Source organism: Columba livia, chromosome 15 (genome assembly GCF_036013475.1).
Source record: "Columba livia isolate bColLiv1 breed racing homer chromosome 15, bColLiv1.pat.W.v2, whole genome shotgun sequence".
NCBI lineage: Eukaryota > Metazoa > Chordata > Aves > Columbiformes > Columbidae > Columba > Columba livia.
In genome coordinates this window covers 10,748,953-10,767,172 of record NC_088616.1, presented here as the reverse complement: position 1 = coordinate 10,767,172, position 18,220 = coordinate 10,748,953, and the positions used below count along the sequence as shown (strand labels likewise).

The 18,220-nt window shown below is 59.4% G+C and overlaps 2 protein-coding genes across 5 annotated transcripts; one reads left to right on the top strand and one right to left on the bottom strand.

Annotated features, from left to right (window-relative positions):
- The first annotated feature begins 124 nt into the window (after positions 1-124).
- PLK1 (polo like kinase 1) lies at positions 125-6,337 on the top strand. The gene is made up of 10 exons (XM_005505762.4): positions 125-708; positions 943-1,111; positions 1,211-1,355; positions 1,796-1,889; positions 3,054-3,273; positions 3,584-3,742; positions 3,943-4,020; positions 4,488-4,642; positions 5,051-5,233; positions 5,599-6,337. The coding sequence occupies exons 1-10, from the start codon at positions 304-306 to the stop codon at positions 5,803-5,805; spliced, it is 1,815 nt and encodes a 604-aa protein (XP_005505819.2). The 5' UTR covers positions 125-303; the 3' UTR covers positions 5,806-6,337.
- Positions 6,338-6,520: 183 nt separating this feature from the next.
- On the bottom strand, positions 6,521-17,694 carry ERN2 (endoplasmic reticulum to nucleus signaling 2). 4 transcript variants are annotated; one of them, XM_065031164.1, is made up of 22 exons: positions 17,575-17,694; positions 14,888-15,005; positions 14,419-14,638; positions 13,960-14,032; positions 13,645-13,717; positions 13,383-13,505; positions 13,195-13,296; positions 12,709-12,970; positions 12,521-12,599; positions 12,282-12,432; positions 11,547-11,668; positions 11,173-11,349; positions 10,655-10,904; positions 10,310-10,400; positions 10,009-10,198; positions 9,536-9,635; positions 9,136-9,335; positions 8,850-8,997; positions 8,626-8,753; positions 8,287-8,410; positions 7,994-8,061; positions 6,521-7,925 (listed from the first exon to the last, which is right to left on the bottom strand). In XM_065031164.1, the coding sequence occupies exons 4-22, from the start codon at positions 13,960-13,962 to the stop codon at positions 7,734-7,736; spliced, it is 2,583 nt and encodes an 860-aa protein (XP_064887236.1). In that variant the 5' UTR covers positions 13,963-14,032; positions 14,419-14,638; positions 14,888-15,005; positions 17,575-17,694; the 3' UTR covers positions 6,521-7,733. The 4 variants fall into 4 exon arrangements, with proteins under 4 accessions (XP_064887236.1, XP_064887235.1, XP_064887234.1 ...); XM_065031163.1 differs by having other exon boundaries at positions 14,605-14,638; XM_065031162.1 differs by lacking the exon at positions 17,575-17,694 and adding an exon at positions 17,132-17,310 and having other exon boundaries at positions 14,605-14,638.
- Positions 17,695-18,220: the final 526 nt, after the last annotated feature.

Below are 18,220 nucleotides of genomic sequence, written 5' to 3'. Positions count from 1 at the left end.
ACGTCTCGCGGAGAGGGGGCGTGTCCCTCCCCAGCGACGCGCGTCTCTGTCCCTTTAAGCGCGGGGGTGGGCGGGGCGCTCCCATGGTGCCCCGCGGCGGGCGGCGTGGATTTTAAATCCTCTCGGCCAATAGGGAGCGGTCGCGGGCGCGTAACGTTCCGGAGCCGCGTTTGAATCGGGCAGCGCCTGCCAGCGCCTCTTGCCGCATCCTGCCTGCGCTGCCCGCTCCTCCTGCTTGGTCGGCCTCCCCAGCCTCGGCCCGGCGCAGCCCCGCTCCCCAGCACCGCAGCAGCCCGGCGCAGCATGAGCGCGGCGGGCGGGAAGGCAGTGCGGCCGGTGGCCGCGGCACGGCCGGTGGCCGCGGTGGAGCCGGTCCGGGCGGGCAGCGCGGCGGCGGCGGCGGCGGGCGGGAAGGAGGTGCCGAAGGTGCTGACGGACCCGCGGACCCGGCGCAGCTTCGTGCGCGGGCGGTTCCTGGGCAAGGGCGGCTTCGCGCGGTGCTACGAGTTGGCGGAGGCCGAGGGCCGCGAGGTGTTCGCGGGGAAGGTGGTGCCCAAGTCGCTGCTGGTGAAGCCACACCAGAAGGAGAAGATGTCCATGGAGATCGCTATCCACCGCAGCCTGTCCCACCGCCACGTTGTCGGCTTCCATGGCTTCTTCGAGGACAGCGACTTTGTCTACGTGGTGCTGGAGCTCTGCCGCCGCAGGGTGAGGAGCCGGGGGAACCCACCGGGCTGGGGGGTGTTGGTGTCACCCGTTGCTGATCGTCCAGCACTGGAACCGGCTGCCCAGGGCAGTGGTGGAGTCACCATCCCTGGAGGGGTTGGACAAACGTGGAGATGAGGTTCTCAGGGACATGGGGCACTGCCAGGGGTGTGGTAACGGTTAGACTCCATGATCGAGGGTCTCTTCCAACCAAAATAATTCTGTGATTCCTCACAGTCGCTGCTGGAGCTGCACAAGCGGCGGAAGGCGCTGAGTGAGCCCGAGGTGCGGTACTACCTGCGCCAGACCATCCTGGGCTGCCAGTACCTGCACAACAACCGCGTCATCCACCGTGACCTCAAGCTGGGCAACCTCTTCCTCAGCGATGACATGGAGGTGAAGATCGGTAGGTGCCAGTGGCCCCACACCCTGCCAGCCCCCTGTGCTGGGAACCCCAGCCATCCAGGGCATCTCCAGTCATGCCCCATCTCCCCATCTCTCCCAGGTGACTTTGGCCTGGCCACTAAAGTGGAATATGATGGCGAGCGCAAGAAAACCCTGTGTGGGACTCCCAACTACATTGCCCCGGAGGTGCTGGGCAAGAAGGGGCACAGCTTCGAGGTGGACATCTGGTCCATTGGCTGTATTATGTGAGTCAAAATGCCTCTTGTATGGCCGTGGGGACAGGTAGTCCCTGTGGTCCCCATCTCATCAGCCCCTCTGGGTTTCAGTGTGAGCTGAAGCTTTGGGTGTTCCACCCCAGAGCTCTTGTCCTGGGTGAACCCCCAGCACATGATCCCCCTTGTGCTGTGTGCAGGCTGACCTGCCGTGCAGCATGGCTTCTCGGGACACTTCTGCACAGCCCACACTCCCCAGCTGCACCTTTCCCCCAGAGCACTGGATCCCAGCTTCATTTCCAGGGCAGGGACCAGACCCAGCACACATAGCTGGCTGCGCTGCTGCGTGTCTGATGTCAAGTGTGTTCCCTCAGCCAGGAAAGTCCCAGGGGGTGCTTATGATGGGGTCATGTCTGCATGCAAGTCTGAGTCTCTTTTGCAAAACTGATACCCTTGTGTCTGTTAACACGCAGGTACACTCTGCTGGTGGGGAAACCGCCTTTTGAAACTTCTTGTCTAAAAGATACGTATATCCGAATCAAGAAGAACGAGTATACTATTCCCAAGGTATGGAGCTTCCCATGGGTGGACCTGTTTACACGGCAGCAGTTCTTCGTCAGCCTTCAGCTGCACCATCCTCTTCCTGGGACTCACTTGGCTCTCGCGTAACGCTGAAACTGCTCTTACTGCAGTGCCATGAAGGGGATGTTTCAGTTGGTGGTGGAGTGAACCTGCAAGACCAGCTTCCTCCTGGGGAGCCAGCAGGTCCCTTTCCCTGTAATCCAGCAAAATTTTCAGCTGGACAGTTGGCACGTGGGGTTAGGTGGACACACTCAAGTCCATGAGGTCTGGGCCAGGTGCTCAGCTCATCCCGCTGCAGTTGAGTCAGTCTTGCTAAAGTCAGCCAACTTTAGGCTTTGCATGTTTCCTGGAAGTTGCTGTCGGTGCTGGCCCTTTTGCTTTCCCCAAGCTTGTGTCCTGCTTGCCTGGTGCAGCACAAGAGCTCTGCTCCAAGCAGAACTTCTCCCACATTGTATCTCCAACACATTTGCCACTTGTCAAGGTTTGATTGCAGGGTGACAATAAACTGTGGCAGATGAATTGTTAATGCCCTCTCCCTCCCTAGCCCCTTCCTCTCCCCTTTTTCCACTAAGGACAGATGATTGGGAGGGAAAGAAGGACTCAGAGAGGAGAGTTGGAAAAACTAAATATTATTTACTAATACAAATAGAGAAAATAATACAAAATATACAAAACCAATCTTGAAAGTCCCAGCAACTGCTCCAAAAGATGTAGGGCTGGTGCCCGAAGTACTGAACTGGACTATTCAGCCAACCAGAACTGGATTCAGTCTGTCACTGGGCGCCACTTTGCAGGGACAACTCACAAGGTCCTTTCCTAATGTTTGCCATAAGGAAAAAGGGATGAGATCCTCGTGATCTCCCACTTTTATATGAAGTATCACATGAATGGGGTGGAATACTTAGTTGGTCAGTTTCAGTTCACTACTTCTTGCACCTCTTGTGGGATGTTCATCCATCCTTTTCAGTTCAGAGACCTTGCATTCCATTGCTATATCTACTAAAACATGTATCTAACTTTCAGAAAAGTGCAGTTAGTAAGAAGACTTCAGCTGACAGGAAAACTCACTAAAAGAGAAACTTGTTTTTTAACAAAACCAGTGTGCATTGTCTCCTGACCCATCTCTAAACTTTGATGTCTCCTCTTTAGCACATCAACCCTGTAGCTGCTAACCTCATCCAGAAGATGCTGAGGTCTGACCCTGCCACGCGCCCGACCATCAGCGAGTTGCTGAATGACGAGTTCTTCACGTCGGGATACATCCCCAGCCGCTTGCCCACCAGCTGCCTTACCATCGCACCGAGATTTTCAATTGCTCCCAGTGGACTGGAACAGAACGGGCGAAAGCCGCTGACTGCTCTCAACAAAGGTATGAGTGGGTGTCTGGGGTGAGGCTCGGTGGGTGGGAGCCTCCCTGGCCTCCAACAGGGCCCACAACCAGCCATGGGGAGCATGGTGCTCCCTCCCCTTGCAGTTCTTAAGGAAACCTGGAACAGTTTGTGAGTGGGAGGGCTTTCCTTGCTCTCTGCCCAGAATCGAAGCAGGGAGGAAGCACCAGCACTAGCTTTAGCTATATGGTATGTAACATGTTTCCTATAGCTAGGGTAGAATGTGAATCTGGTGCCTTTAGACACTTGCTCCTTGGGCATCCCTCCACACTCTTCTCTTTCCTGATCCAGGACCGGACAGCCCTGCGCTGGAGAACCTTCCGGAGAAGGAAGATGTAGCCGGGCTGCGGGAGCTGGGGGATGCCGTGGACTGTCACTTGGCTGACATGCTGCAGCAGCTGACAGTTGTCACCTCAGCCAAGCCCTCCGAGAGAGTAGCAGTGAGACAAGGTGAGGCTGGGGACAGCCCTGCAGGCACGTCCTGCTGCGTAACTTGCTTCTCTGTCACTCCAGCATTGTTGTCTGAAGTGAGAGGCTGGAAGGCTGAGAAGCAATAGAGTAGCTACTTACCTTTCTTTTGGCCTTGCTTGCTTGCTGGGGTGTACAAGATGCTGTGAAATGTCTTCTAACTAACTCCTTTCCTTTTGCAGAAGAAGCTGAAGACCCAGCATGCATTCCCATCTTCTGGGTTAGCAAATGGGTGGACTACTCAGATAAATATGGTCTAGGTAAATCACATGGGGCCAATACTGCAGCCTCTTAGAGTTTCTGAAGAGGGAGGGGGAGGCTTGGATTTGGGTGTTGCATAGGTCTGTTTCTTTAATCGCATATTCCAGCATGTGTGGGCAAGACCACCACCAGGAACAGTACCCAGTGAATGTTACCAAACATCACCCTGGCTGCTTTAAGGTGCAAAACAGCTCCTGCTGCCCTTGCCCTGCAGCAAGCACCTGTACCCACCAGGACCCTGAAAGCTGCTGCTGCAGCAGGAGATGCAACAAGGGAGGGTGACAAACCCAAAGGAGAAAAAGTGTCACGTAGACCGCCACAGAGAGGAGACTCTTGAGACCTGGCAGGGATATGGAGGGGGGTGGCTGTTGGGGAACCTGCAGATGACACAACCTTCCGCAGTTGTACTTCACACAACTGGTGGTCCTGTGTATTTGGAGGCCTAACAGACTCCCTTGTGAACCAGGTTACCAGCTGTGTGACAACAGCGTTGGCGTTCTCTTCAATGACTCCACTCGTCTCATTATGTACAACGATGGGGACAACCTGCAGTACATCGAGCAGAACAGCACCGAGTCCTACTTCACTGTGCGCTCCTACCCCTCGGCCTTGAACAAGAAGGTTGGTCCTGGGGCCAGGAGCGCTTGCCTGGGGGGCACTCCAGTGAGGCTGCTGCCAGCATGTTGGGGTTTGCCAGCAGAGTGGGTGGTTCTGGGTAGAAACACCTGTGACTGGGGGTCACTGCCACTCTGCCAGCTGCCTCTGGCCCCAAGGACAGACACTGGCAGCTCTGACTGTTTCTAGTTGCTATCTGAAGCTCATTTATTAGCATCTCCACAGAATTAAGTGCTCACAAGCTTTTTCAGTGAAGCGAGTCTTAAGTATCACAGACCAAATTAACTTTGAGTGTGAGAATTTGCACAAGTTTTGCGGTGACCCCTCGAGCTCTGGAAGCTGTAAGGAGGCTCTGGTCTGGCTGCAGCCCTGCCCTCCCCGGCTTGCTCTGCTCACAGTCTCTCCCCTCCGCAGGTAACACTACTGAAATACTTCCGGAACTACATGAGCGAGCACTTGCTGAAGGCAGGTGCCAACATCACGCCGCGGGAAGGAGATGAGCTGGCGCGTCTGCCCTACCTGTGCACATGGTTCCGGACCCGCAGCGCCATCGTCCTGCACCTCAGCAATGGCACTGTGCAGATCAACTTCTTCCAGGTGAGCCTGCTGCTCTGTTCTCCAGGGCCACAGCTCCAGTGGCTGCGGGATTCCTGCTGTGCCAGGGGCAGCAGGAGGGGACTACCTGAGCCAAAACTGCCTGGTGAACCCAGCACTGCGAGACCCCTCGCATACCTTGCTGGCACTTAAGCCACCTGGATGCTCCTCATGAAGGGGCTGTCCCTGTTAGCAGGAGGGAGATGCTGTGCAGGTGCTGTCATCTTGAGCTGGCTGGGCAGGTTGATCCGCCTCCCTTTGCTGCAGCGGGGTGCTCGCTCAGCAAGCTGCTGGGATGGTTTATCCTTAGAAAATGCAGTTCCTGAGGAGCAGGGCGCTCAGAGTGACTGTGTGCTCTCTCCCTGCAGGACCACACCAAGGTCATCCTGTGCCCTCTCATGGCTGCTGTCTCGTACATCGATGAGAACCGGGACTTCCGCACGTACAAGCTGAGCCTCATTGAGGAACACGGGTGCTGCAAGGAGCTGGCCAGCCGGCTCCGCTATGCTCGCACCATGGTGGAGAAGCTCCTCAGTTCAAAGTCCGGCTCGGCCCGTGTGAAACCCTCCGCTTAGACTTTGTTCTCGACGGACTCCACATCTGTGCCAAACTGTTCCAGCTGTGGAGGGGGAGGTCTGGCAGCATCGCTGCTCGCACGGTCACCTCCCGTCACACAGCTGGGCTCCCACTCCGGGTACACTCTGGTTGCCACAAGGAAGCCCCCAATGGTGGGGATGGTGTTGTTCATTCTGACTGGTATCCAAAGAGGTTTCTTGCTCCTTGTTCCTAATAGCCTGTTTTTTAATTGCATACCTAGTCTTTTTTTCTAATTTCCCAAAGCCTGGCTTGGAAAACGGCCCTCCTGTGTGAAGCTCCTGGGCCTTGAGATAACAAAGCAGGAGGAGAGTGCAACTATCATGTAAGTTATTTGTACATGTCTGTGCTGATGCTCCAAGCTTTTGTTGTCTCTTTTAGAAATTCCAGTAAGATATTTAATATGCCCAGGGTGAGACTGAGCAGTCAGCCTTTTAATACTGAAATTAATCTACAAGAAACCTAAACTTTTGTATGTTATATAACTTGATTAAAGACTGTTTTCCTGCAGCATTCCAGCCTCTTGTGCTTGTCTTTACCTTGCTGTGATGGCAAGAGCAGCACTTTGCCTCAGCTGCCACTCGAAGGGGCCACTGTCTAGATGGCCCTGACTGAGCTCAGCCCTTTCCCTTTCTTTGCTACATGAAAGATGCTCAAAAATGTGACTATAGAAATAGCAAAACTCAACTACTGTAGTAGGCTTTGTCAGGAGCCCAGTTGGCTTTGCTGGCTTTTCTCCCCTCATTGCCAGCACCTTCTGCTGCTCTCAGGCCAGTTTATTTTTAAACAGGACATGTTTTTTAGTTTAGTTTTGTTATTTTTTTTATAACATTTTGTACAAAATGCTCTAGGCCATACACTATTCTGAAAATAAATGAAATACACCCCACTTGTTACCCATGTAACAGAACCCCCTGCCCCAGCACACAGAAGAATCAGACTGTACACAGTTATTGCTGTTTGAAAGGAACCCTTGCCCAAGGCTCCAGCTGCCCCTGTGGCATTCAGGACCTCCTGAAACCAGAGCTGCCACAACTCACAGCAGCCCTGGGGCAGCAGAGGCTGCGGGAGCTGCTGCAGGCTGTGCTCAGGGGAAAGGGAGCCCTGGGAGAAGTGGGAACCCCAGGGAACTGCTCCTGCCCAGCACCTCTGCTGTACAACCTGCTCAGGGCTCCTGGGCATGGGGCTGACAGGGGGGCCTCTGGCACAACACTGGGCTGCTGGTGCCTGAAAGGAAGAACACCTTTTTCTCAGCCCAGGTGGGATGAAGCTGTTCACTGTGGGGATTGTGCTGGAGGCCCCATGCCTCCCCCAGGGCTGGTGGCACTGCTCATGCAGCAGCCCTGATGCAAACAGTAGGTCCAAGCCTGGGCAGCTGCTAAAAGCCCAACCCGCTGTGCCTCAGCCCTGGGCTGAGGGATCAGATCCAGTGTCAGGCTGTATCACAGCCATGTCTGGCCACTTGTCCAAAGAACCACCTTCCCAGGTGTGTGGCCCAGGATGAAGCTGCCAAGTCCCTAGTGACCGCACCACAGGGACCAGCACCAGCCTGGCTGTGTCACTCTGCTGGTGCATCCCTGACACAGCACACATTTTTTTTCTTCCTTCTCAAAGCACAACATCTGCCACAGAGATTTTTCTTGCTCTCTGACACAAACGCTGCTGAGTCCAGCTGTGAGCATTTGCAAAAATGGGTGAGCAGAGAGTCCCTCTGGGTCAACAGCTGGTACCATCTTCCACTCACTGCTTCTGGCCTGTGCTGTTGTAGCCCACGTTACAACCATGTTACTCCACTCTAGGGAAGGGGGAGGACAACCGAGGGCCTTGGGGCTGGTCCCAGCTGCTCTGGGACAGGGCGGTGGGTACAGGCAGGGTGCAGCAGCCGGGCACCATCCTGCCATCTGTCCCCTCACTCGCCGCCACCGCCGGGGTCCTGGCCGTAGTAGGGCTGGAAGAGCCGCTCACGGGCGCAGCCCCTCATGGCCCCGTGCGTGTGCAGCAGCAGCCGTGGGAAGCGGGAGGTGAAGTACCGCACGAAGCCATCGGGGACAGAGCCCAGGGCCGCCTGGACATCGGCCGGCAGCTCGTGGTAGTGATGCTTCTGCAGGAGAGAGCACGAGGTGAGCAGGGGGCTGGCGGCAGGGGCACAAGGGGCCGGGGAGCACATACCTTGTTCCTCATGGCCCGCAGGAGGTCGCGCACAGAGCCCCCCTTGTAGGTGCGGAACTTCCTCAGGTCTGGGGAGAGTGGGAGAGATGCTGAGCAAGGGGGGAACGTGGCCAGAGCGAGGCGCACGGGGCTGCCAGTGCTGCCCCCACCCCGGCAGAGCACAGCGAGCGTGGCAGCCTGCGGCAAACCAGGGCTCTGCCCTCCTAGGGAAAGGCTGGCACGTTCACCCACCCTGATTTTTGGCCCCTGGGCACGAGCAGATGGGACCTGCCCAGTAACAGGCCCGGGCTCACCTGTCTGCAGCGGGAGGGAGATGTGCATCCTCCAGTTGGTCCTCACCACTGCTCGCCCCCCCGCCTCCAGCGCCGACACGATGGGTCCTGCAGCCGGTTCCTTCTCGATGCGGTCGCTGACGTCCTGTGTGGCCAAAGAGAGGATGGGGGTCATGGCACTGCCGCTCAGCACTGGGCAACAGAGCCAGGACCGAGGTGGGGACAGAGGGTTTGGCCCTGGCCCCAACCCAGGGACCCTCCATCCCGCCCAGAAGTAGCTCAGAATGAGCACATTGACCAAAACGCAGCAGTTCCCAGCACCTGTTTTCCAGCTCACACCTATGTTCAGCGCATGCTCACCTGAAAGAACTGCAGCTGCTTCTCCTGACTCCAGAAAAAGGGATGCACGAGGACGGCAGTGGCTGTGGGCCGGCGCTGGGGCTCAGGGCTGAGCATCGCCGCAATCAGCTCCCGTGCAATGACCTTGTCTGGCAGGTGAAAAAACACGCTGGAGAAATAACCCCGCGAGAAGGGCTGGGAGCTGCGCCCCATGGTTCAGGGCTCCCTGTGGGGATGGGTCTCACCATGAGCCTCCTCCTGCAGGCAGCTAAGCTGGTACCAGCCCGATAAGATGTTGGCCTGGCGCCGCAAGCTGTCCCCAAACGCATGCTGCCCCCCAGACAGCACGTAGTAGAAGACGCAGCCGGCGGAGAAGATGTCCACAGCGCAGGTCTGCAAAACAGAGAGGGAAATGGGCTGTCGCAGCAAAGGGCGAGGAAGGTTTCACCTCCCCCAGTTTTCCATTCTTTTATTGAACACGAAGGGCTGAAGACCATGTGAGGCGGGGGGCGGCATCTGCAGCTCACTGACTGGGTTCTCCTTCGGAGCCTCCTGCAGCAGCTCGGGCGCAATCCAGCCCTCGGTGCCCGGGATGCCAGAGCGAAGGCTGAAGCTCTGTCGTCCCACTTGAAGTTTCTTGCAGAGACCAAAGTCAGAGATGACGGCTCGGATCTGGCCGTGGCGATTTGGGACAGAGATGAGGATGTTACAGGGCTTCAAGTCCCGATGCACTGGGAGAGAGAGCACAGTGTCACCTGCCACCACGGCAGCAGGGCTGGCACTGCCACCAGCACAGGGCTCTGCTTGTGCCCTGCACGCTGCTGCCCCAACCCCAAGAGACGCTGCCCGAACCCCGCAGCCTCAGCTGAGGATGGGACCAGGACAAGACATACGACTTTCCTGCCCGTGTATTGCCCTCCTGCCCTCTCACCGATGCTGAGCGAGTGGAGATGGGCCAGCCCAGCCATGGTCTGATGCAGCACAGACACCGGGTCCAGGCCGCGACGATCGAAGCTGGGGCTTTCCACGTACTGGAACCACATAGAGGTAAACAGAGATGAACTGATGTGCCCCTGGTTTACTGGGGTGGAAAGCAAAGGCTTAAAAGGAGACTTCTCGCTGGGCTGAATGTGCCCAGAAGGGAATGCGGAACAACTGCCCCTGCCATCACTGGGGCTCAGAGCTGCCTGCTCCATCCTGAGAAGGGAAATCAGCTGGAGAACAAGGGCAGGGGCTCGACTGAGCCCAAAGAGGCTCAAACGTGGGAGTCACTGGCTGCCAGCCCTGCCCTGGGCACGCACAGCACACTGCTCACAACAGCACAGGCAGAACCCAGGGGACCAACCTGCAAACACGGGGATGGGGACAACCCAGGTCAGTCACCAGCCCCAGGACCAGGCTCACCTCCTGCAGTGTGGCAGAGCAGAGCTCGATGGCAATGTAGTGGAACTGCTTGTCCCTCTCAGTGCAGAAGTAGCGGACAACATGGGGATGCTCATCCGACTCCCGCAGCAGCTGCACCTCACGGTCCACGAGATGGAAACACTCGGGCAGGAGGCGCTTCACGGCCACGTTCCGGCCATCGAACTGTCCCCTGCACAAGGGTCGATGACAGTGTCCATGCACAGCCCTGCCCAGCCAGAGCAGAGCCCAGCACGGGTCACCTGGGAGTGACACCCAGACTTGTCACAGCCACAGCACCCACCTGAAGACAAAGGTTCCTCCAGCTCCATGGCCCAGCACATCCTTGGGATTAAAAGAAATTTTTCCAACTACAGTCATGTCTGGTTCTGCATCTGCAGAGGAAGAGGAAGCCTATGAGCCTTAGTGCTGTATGAAGGACACCCTGTTCTTTAACCACCCAGTCCTTCCTTTGGTGCTGTTACTCTTGCAATCACTTTTGTGCCCACAGTTATCCAAGGGCAGCTCCTGCATCTCCCCCCACCCCAGCTGAACTGCAGCCTCATCTGTGGGGCATCTGCTCCTGCTCTGGGTGACAACATCTGCAGACAGAGATCCCCACACCTCAGCCGTTCCCACCTGCACACACCTTCAGCAGCTGCCGGCACAGCGGGATCCATGCTGACCATTCCGTTAGCCAGGTCCTCCGGACGGGCCAAGGGGCCGGAGCTCTGCGAGGGCTGCACCACACTGCCCTGGCTCAGCCGTGGCTCCCTGGGCTCCGTGGGAACCCCCTCCCCAGGGCCCCGGCCCGGAAGCAGCATCTGCTGCTGCTGCTGCAGGAGCTGGAGCTGCTTCTCCAGCTGCCGCTGCTGCACCACCTGCTGCTGCTGCAGCTTCTGCAACAGAACCCATGGAGCGCTCAGCCCCTGTGCCCGGGGAGGCTGGGGCAGCATGGGGCTGGGAACAACATGTGTCTGCACATCTGTCCCTGCATCTGGCAGTGAGCTGTGCAGCCCGTGGCTCCATCCCATGGCGGGGTACAGGACACATGGGAGCTGTGCAGCTCAGTGCAGTTCCGGCACCATGTGCACTGCAAGGCCAAGAACAAAGGGGTCCCCGGCCCTTGGGCAGCGGGTTTCTGCGTGGGCAGCAGCCAGCACTCACCCTGAGCAGCAGGGCCAGGACTGTTCCCCCTAGCAGGGCCGTGCCCACAGCGGCCAGCAGCAGGTCCGCGGTGCTGGGTTCAGGGTACACCTCCAGCTGCTCCCCTGGCATGGGCTCTGGTGGGGGCTGCACCTCCCTGTGCACAGCCAGCTCCTCCGGGCTGCTTGGGGCCAGGAACTGCAACACATGCCCGTGGCTGGTGACACCAGAGGGACAGACTGCTGGAAGCCCCCACTCCAGCTCTGTGGGCAGGACCCTATTCCTCATGCCACCCCACGCTGGGGACCCACTGCCCAGCCCCTGCAGGGACCCAGTGCTGCCCGAGGTCCCCAGCACAGAGCGGGGACCAGGAGCTCCAGCACTCCAACACCCACATCATCAAATGCAGTCCTGGCAGGAGGACCCCGAGGAATGATGGTTTCCGTTGTCTTCCTCAGGTTCTCGGGGAAGGCTCGCAGCATCGTCGTGTGGACCACAGGAGGCAGCTCGTGATGTCCTGTGGTGGAGAACAGACACGACTGTCAGTGGTGCTCTGGTCACAACACCAGTCCCTCGTCCCCACAGTGCTACTGTGCACGTGCCAGGCAGGGTGCACCTGGACAGGGGGTGTCACTTCTGACTAGAGGCACAGGAACCACCACAGTGACAACCTGCCAGCTCCGACCCCTGCCCTCAGCACGTGGCGGGGTCTGACCCTGCTCCTCTGCACCCCCACCATGGCCCCGAGACACCACCCTGATTTCAAACATGCCAACAGCCATCACACCTGCGCAGCAATCACAGGGCAGTTTAATTAACCCAGCAGCTGCACGCAGGGCTCAGTACGCAATGGCACAGCCAGCCGCACAGGAAACTGTGTCCTGGGCTTTGAAATGTCCCTCCTGGTGGGGACAAGGCTGAGCTGCAACCAGACCTGAGTCACTGCAGCCCCCGAGGATGAGCCACAGACTCGGCCCCACTCACCCAACTGTTCAGATCAGATTGGGTTGCCCCCCAAAACACCCCAGCAGCTGGGGCTGCCCCTGAAACACCCCAGCAGCTGGAGCTGCCCCCACCGGCCACCCTGACCATGAGGGCACAGGGGATGCCCATGTCCCCAGGTTCCACACCTATCAGCAGCCACTGGTTGTGGGGCGAGGTGATGCTGCCCTGTGGGTACTTGACGTCGGTGCTGGGTGTGATCTCGCACTCCCCCGACTCTCTCATGGTTACATCATCCGTGGTGGGGCCGTCGATCCTGGCCAGCGTGATGCCCTGTGGCTGGGGTCCAGCAGCTCCTGGAGCACCGTGCAGACAGGACATGCGCCCGCCACGGCGCAGCATGCACAGGGACAGCGGGGACACTCACCACCAGAGCCACGCTGCCATGGACCAGGGAGGTCAAGGCGTAGAAGCCAGCTGCGTGCTTCCCCACGTAGAGAGCTGGCCTGCAAGGCAGGGACACGCATGAGCCTTCCAACTCTGAGCCACGGCTCAGAGCAGCCGAGCACAAACAATGCAGCTGCCACTGGCTGCCGCAGCACTGGAGCCACATACAGCAGCTGAGTCTTGGTGGCAGCGAAGTCCCTCACAGCCTGGTAGCTCCAGCGGAGGAGGGGGATGTCCTGCGAGTGGAAGGTCAGGTAGCGCAGGGTCTCCATGGCCAAGTTGAGGTGGGGGACACGGCGCAGGCTGTCCTGATGCCACACGTAGATGCCGACCACGGGCGAGCCATAGTTCTGCGCCCACAGCACCTCCCCACTCTCCTTGTCCAGTGTCACTACCAGTCCATCCCCGCTCGAGGCGAAGTGAGCCATTTCTAGGCAGAGGCAGAGGAATGGGGCGATGCAGCCGTGCTGGCCATGGGGATTCATCCCGCCCAGCACTGCCACTGGCCGGGGGCTGTTCCCGGCTGCTCGGCTCCCATGAGCTGCAGCCAGCGCAGCAGCTGCTTTCTCCAGCAATCGGCACAGCTGGAGCTGCCAGCTATGGCAGCGTCACTGCAGGGTCCCCATGCAGCCAGTGGCTCCCGCGGGCACTCACTGTAGGGGTAGGACTCCTCGCAGAACGGCGCTGAGTAGTCAGAGAAGGTGGCATTCCAGCGCAGCTCCCGTGACTTCGTGTCATACATGGTGATGACGTACTCTGGGGCCAGGAGCAGAGCATGGGGTCATCACCCAGCGCCCCGTTCCTGGGACTGGAGGGACCAACGGGGAGCGGGACTGGCTTACGGGTACGGCCGATGTAGAGGAGGGGGCTTGACGGGCACAGACCATCCCAGGCCTCTGTCGAGAGAGTGGTCTGCTTCTCTCCTGACCTGGGGTCCACAATGAACCAGGTATCCTGCTTCTTCCCTGAGAACAAAAATACATTTTTCCATCAGTCTCTGCAGCTCTGCTGTCTGTCCCTGAGAGCCACCCACCAGGCTTCCTCCTGTCCCACCCCACGTCCCCATCCCCGCTCAGCCTCTCCCCTGCCCTGGGCTCAGCGTACCGGTGTAGAGCACACCGTCCGAGCTGCGGCACGGCGAGGACTGCACCAGCTCCGGGATGGTGAACGGGAGCTTCTGCAACACAGACGGCAGCGTGGGTGTGGGGCAGGACAGCCCCGGGACACCCCCTCCTCCTCGCTCAGCCCCGCTGCAGGACGGGCTGGGAAGGAAAGGGTCTGGCTGGGTTTGCTCCACACCGCTCGGCTGACACCTTCCCAGGGCCACAGACAAGCTGGAGCAACCGAAGGCCCCAGGCTCACCCCATCCCCAGCCCAGTGAGCCCTGGGGTGCAGGGGGATGCTCACAGCCCCACTGACCATCAAGCCTTCTTTGTTCTTTCCTCCCAGGATATAGAGGCTGCCGTCATTGGGGTCTGGCAGGAATGCTGGCCTGGAAAGGAGAGAGGAGGGTGAAACGTGAGCTGCCCCGGGCACATGCCAAGGGCTGCAGAGGAGCCGCACTGCAGAAACCCCTTCAGCAGTTTGCTCCAGGGTGATTCACCACGGGGCTTAATGTCTCCTGGAAACCTCCAGCCCCGGATTTGGGAGGAGAAGATCCCCCCAGGTCAGCACTGTAACTCCATCTGCCGCCCTCGCCCCGCGGCCGTGCTGGCCCGTGCCCTTCCACCCCCGGGAGCTCTGCTCTCCTGCCTTCCCCTGCACTTCCGGGGAGATTTCCTCTATTTTTCCTATTCTTCCGTGTGTGCTGGTGCTGAGAGCTTCCCATCTGCCTGCAGAAAGGCTGCAGTTCAGCAGCACGGAGCAGCTATTCCTCACCCTCACGCACGAAGTGCCAGCACAAACGGCAGGTTTAAGGCAAAGCCACGGCTTGGGCTGGGGGTTCATGTCTCCCCCTCTGCTGTGAATCTGCTGGTTTGTCAGGGCAGTCGGCATAGCCAAGAGCCGCCAGCGCAGACACAACTGCCGGCCTGGCAAAGGCACTCCACCCAAGGGGACACTCACTCTGCCACATAAACCGGCACCTGCAGAATGGGATCTGAAACAGAGAACGAAAGGTAGACGTCAGCAGCCACTCCCCGCAAGCGGGACAGCGTGGCAGTGTTTACCCAGCGCTGCCAGCCTGCAGCATGTTTGCATTTTGGACCCGGATCAGACACTGCCAGCAGTGAGGTCTGGCCCCCACAGCTGCTCCACAGCGTGCCTGGGGCTGGAGGCCCCACTGGCCCAGAGCGGGGCCAAGCCCGGGGGCCAAGCTGCAAGCCAACAGCCCCAGGGCACAGCTCACCATCCTTCAGGGTCCACTTGATGTCCCCTGTGCTCTTGCTCACTGCATGCAGGTGTCCATCCAGAGTGGATACAAAGAGCAGGGTTTCTGGGACAGTCACAGCACCGGCTTTGAGACACTGCGGACAGAAACACCGTCCTTAGAGAGAAGGGCCAGACTGGTGGATGAGCCCCCAGGGCTGTCTGATGTGCTCCACAGCCCCCGCACCGAGCAGCCTCTCATACTGCGCACACCATGAGGCAGAGCCCAAAAGTCCCTTCTGGTCCCCAGTGAGGCACAACTGGGAGGGAGAGTAATTCATTTCCTTGCACCAATGTGTTACATTTGGTTTTTCCTCCAGCTCCACCTGCACAGGACATCCACAGAACTGCACCTGCTGATGGCTGTTCGGAGGGGCTGTGTTTTATAAATCTGCGGCAAGAAGCCCCAGCACTGAGGTTGCAGTGCTTGCACTGAGCGGCATCACCAGCAGCGTGTGGCACCCATGGTCCCAGCTCCTGCAGCACCGGTCCTGTGCCACCAGTGCAGTCCCAACGCTGTTCCCAGCCACAGCTCCCAGGTGCCTTTCTAAACGTGACACAAACAGCCCAGCTACCAGCTCCTTCCAGAAACAAACGAGTTGGGTGACTTTTCATGCCAGAAATGCAATTAATGGTCACCCTGGCCTTCAAAGCTATGGATTTCGGCTGCCATGACACTGAGGGAGTAATTGCAAGCTGATGCTGGGAAGAGAAGCTGCTGCTTCCGTGTGCAGTGTCTGCACAGTGAGCACCAGCTCAGCCAGCAGCACACACACCAGCCTCACCCCATCAGCAAACAGGGACCAGCAAACAGCACGGGGACCCAGAGCGGGAGGCCAGGTAGGGCTGGCTGGGCCATCCCAGTGCTGGAGAGCCAGCACAATGCTGGGCTCGCTGCTGTGCCCAGACCGTGCCCACATCTGAGCACGGGCCTGTCTGCAGAGCAGAACCCGATGCGGTGACAGACCAGCCATGGTGCAGTGCAGCCAGGGAACACGTTCTCCCTCGAGTCACTGGAATTCCTCCAGCTCCCACAGCCCAGCAGCAGCCCCGATGGGTGCCAGGTCTCCTGTTTTCCAGCTGTACCTCCTGCCAGGAGCATGCACCAGCTCCCTCCCAACACACCTCACACCCACCCCACTGCTTCAAACCCTATTCTTTTGTTTGCCCTTCTTGCTTAATTTTTATGTGAGGTCAGAGCGAGTTTTCCTGCTCTGGCTTTGTCCAGAGGACGCGGTAGAGCAGGTGGCGGGGGCGGCTGCTCCCGTCACCAGTCACCGCTCCCCAGCAGCGCATGGCCACGCAGGCTGGCTTGCTGCTGCTGCAATGAGCCCAGCCAGCAGACACAGAGCTCTCGTGGTGTGGACACCTGCACCAGGGAAACAGAACTGAGACCACTGAGCCCTCCAGCTGTCAGAGTCACAGCGGTTCTGCTTTTCCCTCCCCCCCGATGCTTTGCAGTTTCTTCCATCTCTTCTGCAACTACTGTTTTGTTGGTGACAGGGCACTTGAACAAAGGCCTGGCTGCCCAGCCTGCTCCCCGCACACCATGGGCAGAAATGGGAGCATTGGGTGCCTGGGAACTGCTACCCTCCCCTGTGCTCCCAGCCCAGGAGCACAGCTGCTGCTCCCCAGGGGTGTCCACAGGCCCGGGGTTCCCTAAGCCTTCCACACAGTGGCCGGAGCTCCGCCACGGGATCAGGGCACGTTGCGTCCCCCGGTGACAGAGGGGGACAGGTAGAAACCCCATGGCAGCGCCCGGAGCAGCGCTGCTGAGCTCTGCCCAAAGCCGGCACGGTGCTCTCTGCTCGGAACGGCACCGGCAGCTGCCCCTGACCCCATCTGGCAGAACCTGCCGGGCAGGAGCGGGCAGGAGGGGCCGAGGGCTGCCAGGGAAGGGATCGCTGCTCTCAGCCCGGCCGGGCTGGGGACGCTTTCCTGGGCGGAGGAAAAGCCCCCTCGGCGCTGGTGTGACCCCTCCGCCGGGGCGAGAGGCGCCGGCTGCCATCCCGCACCTGCCGACACTGAAACGTGCGGCCCCGGGACCGGCCCCCACCCCCCGCACAGCCCCCGCCGCTGGACACCGACCCCGGCCACCCCCCGCTGCCGGCGCCGGGCTCCAGCGCTCCCGGGCCGGCACCGCCGGGCACTCCCCCGGACCCGCACTCACGGGCTGGGGCTGCGCCCGCCGCCCCCCGACCCCCCGGGCTGTGCGCGGCCGTACCTGCACCGGGAGTGGGAGCAGCAGCAACGGGAGCAGCAACAGCGGGAGCCCCCGGAGCAGCCCCGGGCACAGCGGCGCGGCGGGGCCGCCCATGTCCCGGACATGCCGGGGCCGCGGCGCTGGGGCCGGGCCGCGATTATCGCCGTGAGTCAGCGGGGCCGGGGCGGGTCCAGGATGCGGCTTCCTGCCCCCCCCCGGCCCGGCCCCGGCCCCCCCACCGCCCCCTCGGTGTCCCGGTGCCTCGCGCTTCGCATTCCCCGACTCCCGCGGGCACCGGCCCCAGCGCAGCGGCTTTAACACCGATCTGCGGAAAATCCCTCTCGCTGGTAAGGCGGGACGGAGCGGAACGGCCCCCCGGGCCAGCGGCACCGGCTGCAGGAGCGGCACCGGCCGGGTCCCGCCGGCCCCTCCGCGGCCCCGGACACACCGAGCCCGTCGCTCACCTCCAGATTCGCCCCGGGGAAGCGCAGGGCAGAGCTGCTCACACAGGAGCAGTTCCCAACAAGACAGACCAAGGGTGAAAGGATCTAGCTCCCCCACTCATGAATTACGCTGGTGCCCCTGCAGGTCGGGCACACCTGGACATTAAACTGCACAAGAACTTGCCCATTTGTGCACGTTAGGTGGACTAGAGATCACATTTTCTTAACTTTATTTCAGTGATAACACTACTGAACTATTATAGCCCATTTCTTTTTAAAATGACACCCAAGGAAACTCTCTAAAGCCGGAAACAAACACGAGCAGCATCTGTCCGGCATTAAAAAGCTGAGTCCGCTGAGCACCTGTTCCTGTGGGCTGTTCCAGCACCAAGCTGCCTCCACGTACAAATTACAGTGAGCATGCTCAGCACAAGGACATCTACAATTGTGAACAAGATTAAGCCCTGAGTTTGGAGTGGGAACTAAAAAATTGTCCTGTAATTCACAGCCTTTTTTATGAAGTGACATACGGTAGTAGGAGAGTCAACCCCTCGCCCTGGGAGGAAGGCACCGATGGCAGCAGCTGTGACGAGCGTGGGTTCCCATGGATTCCTCCTGCATCCATCTTCCTGCCAAGAAACAAACTACAAACCGTTTGCTAACAGTT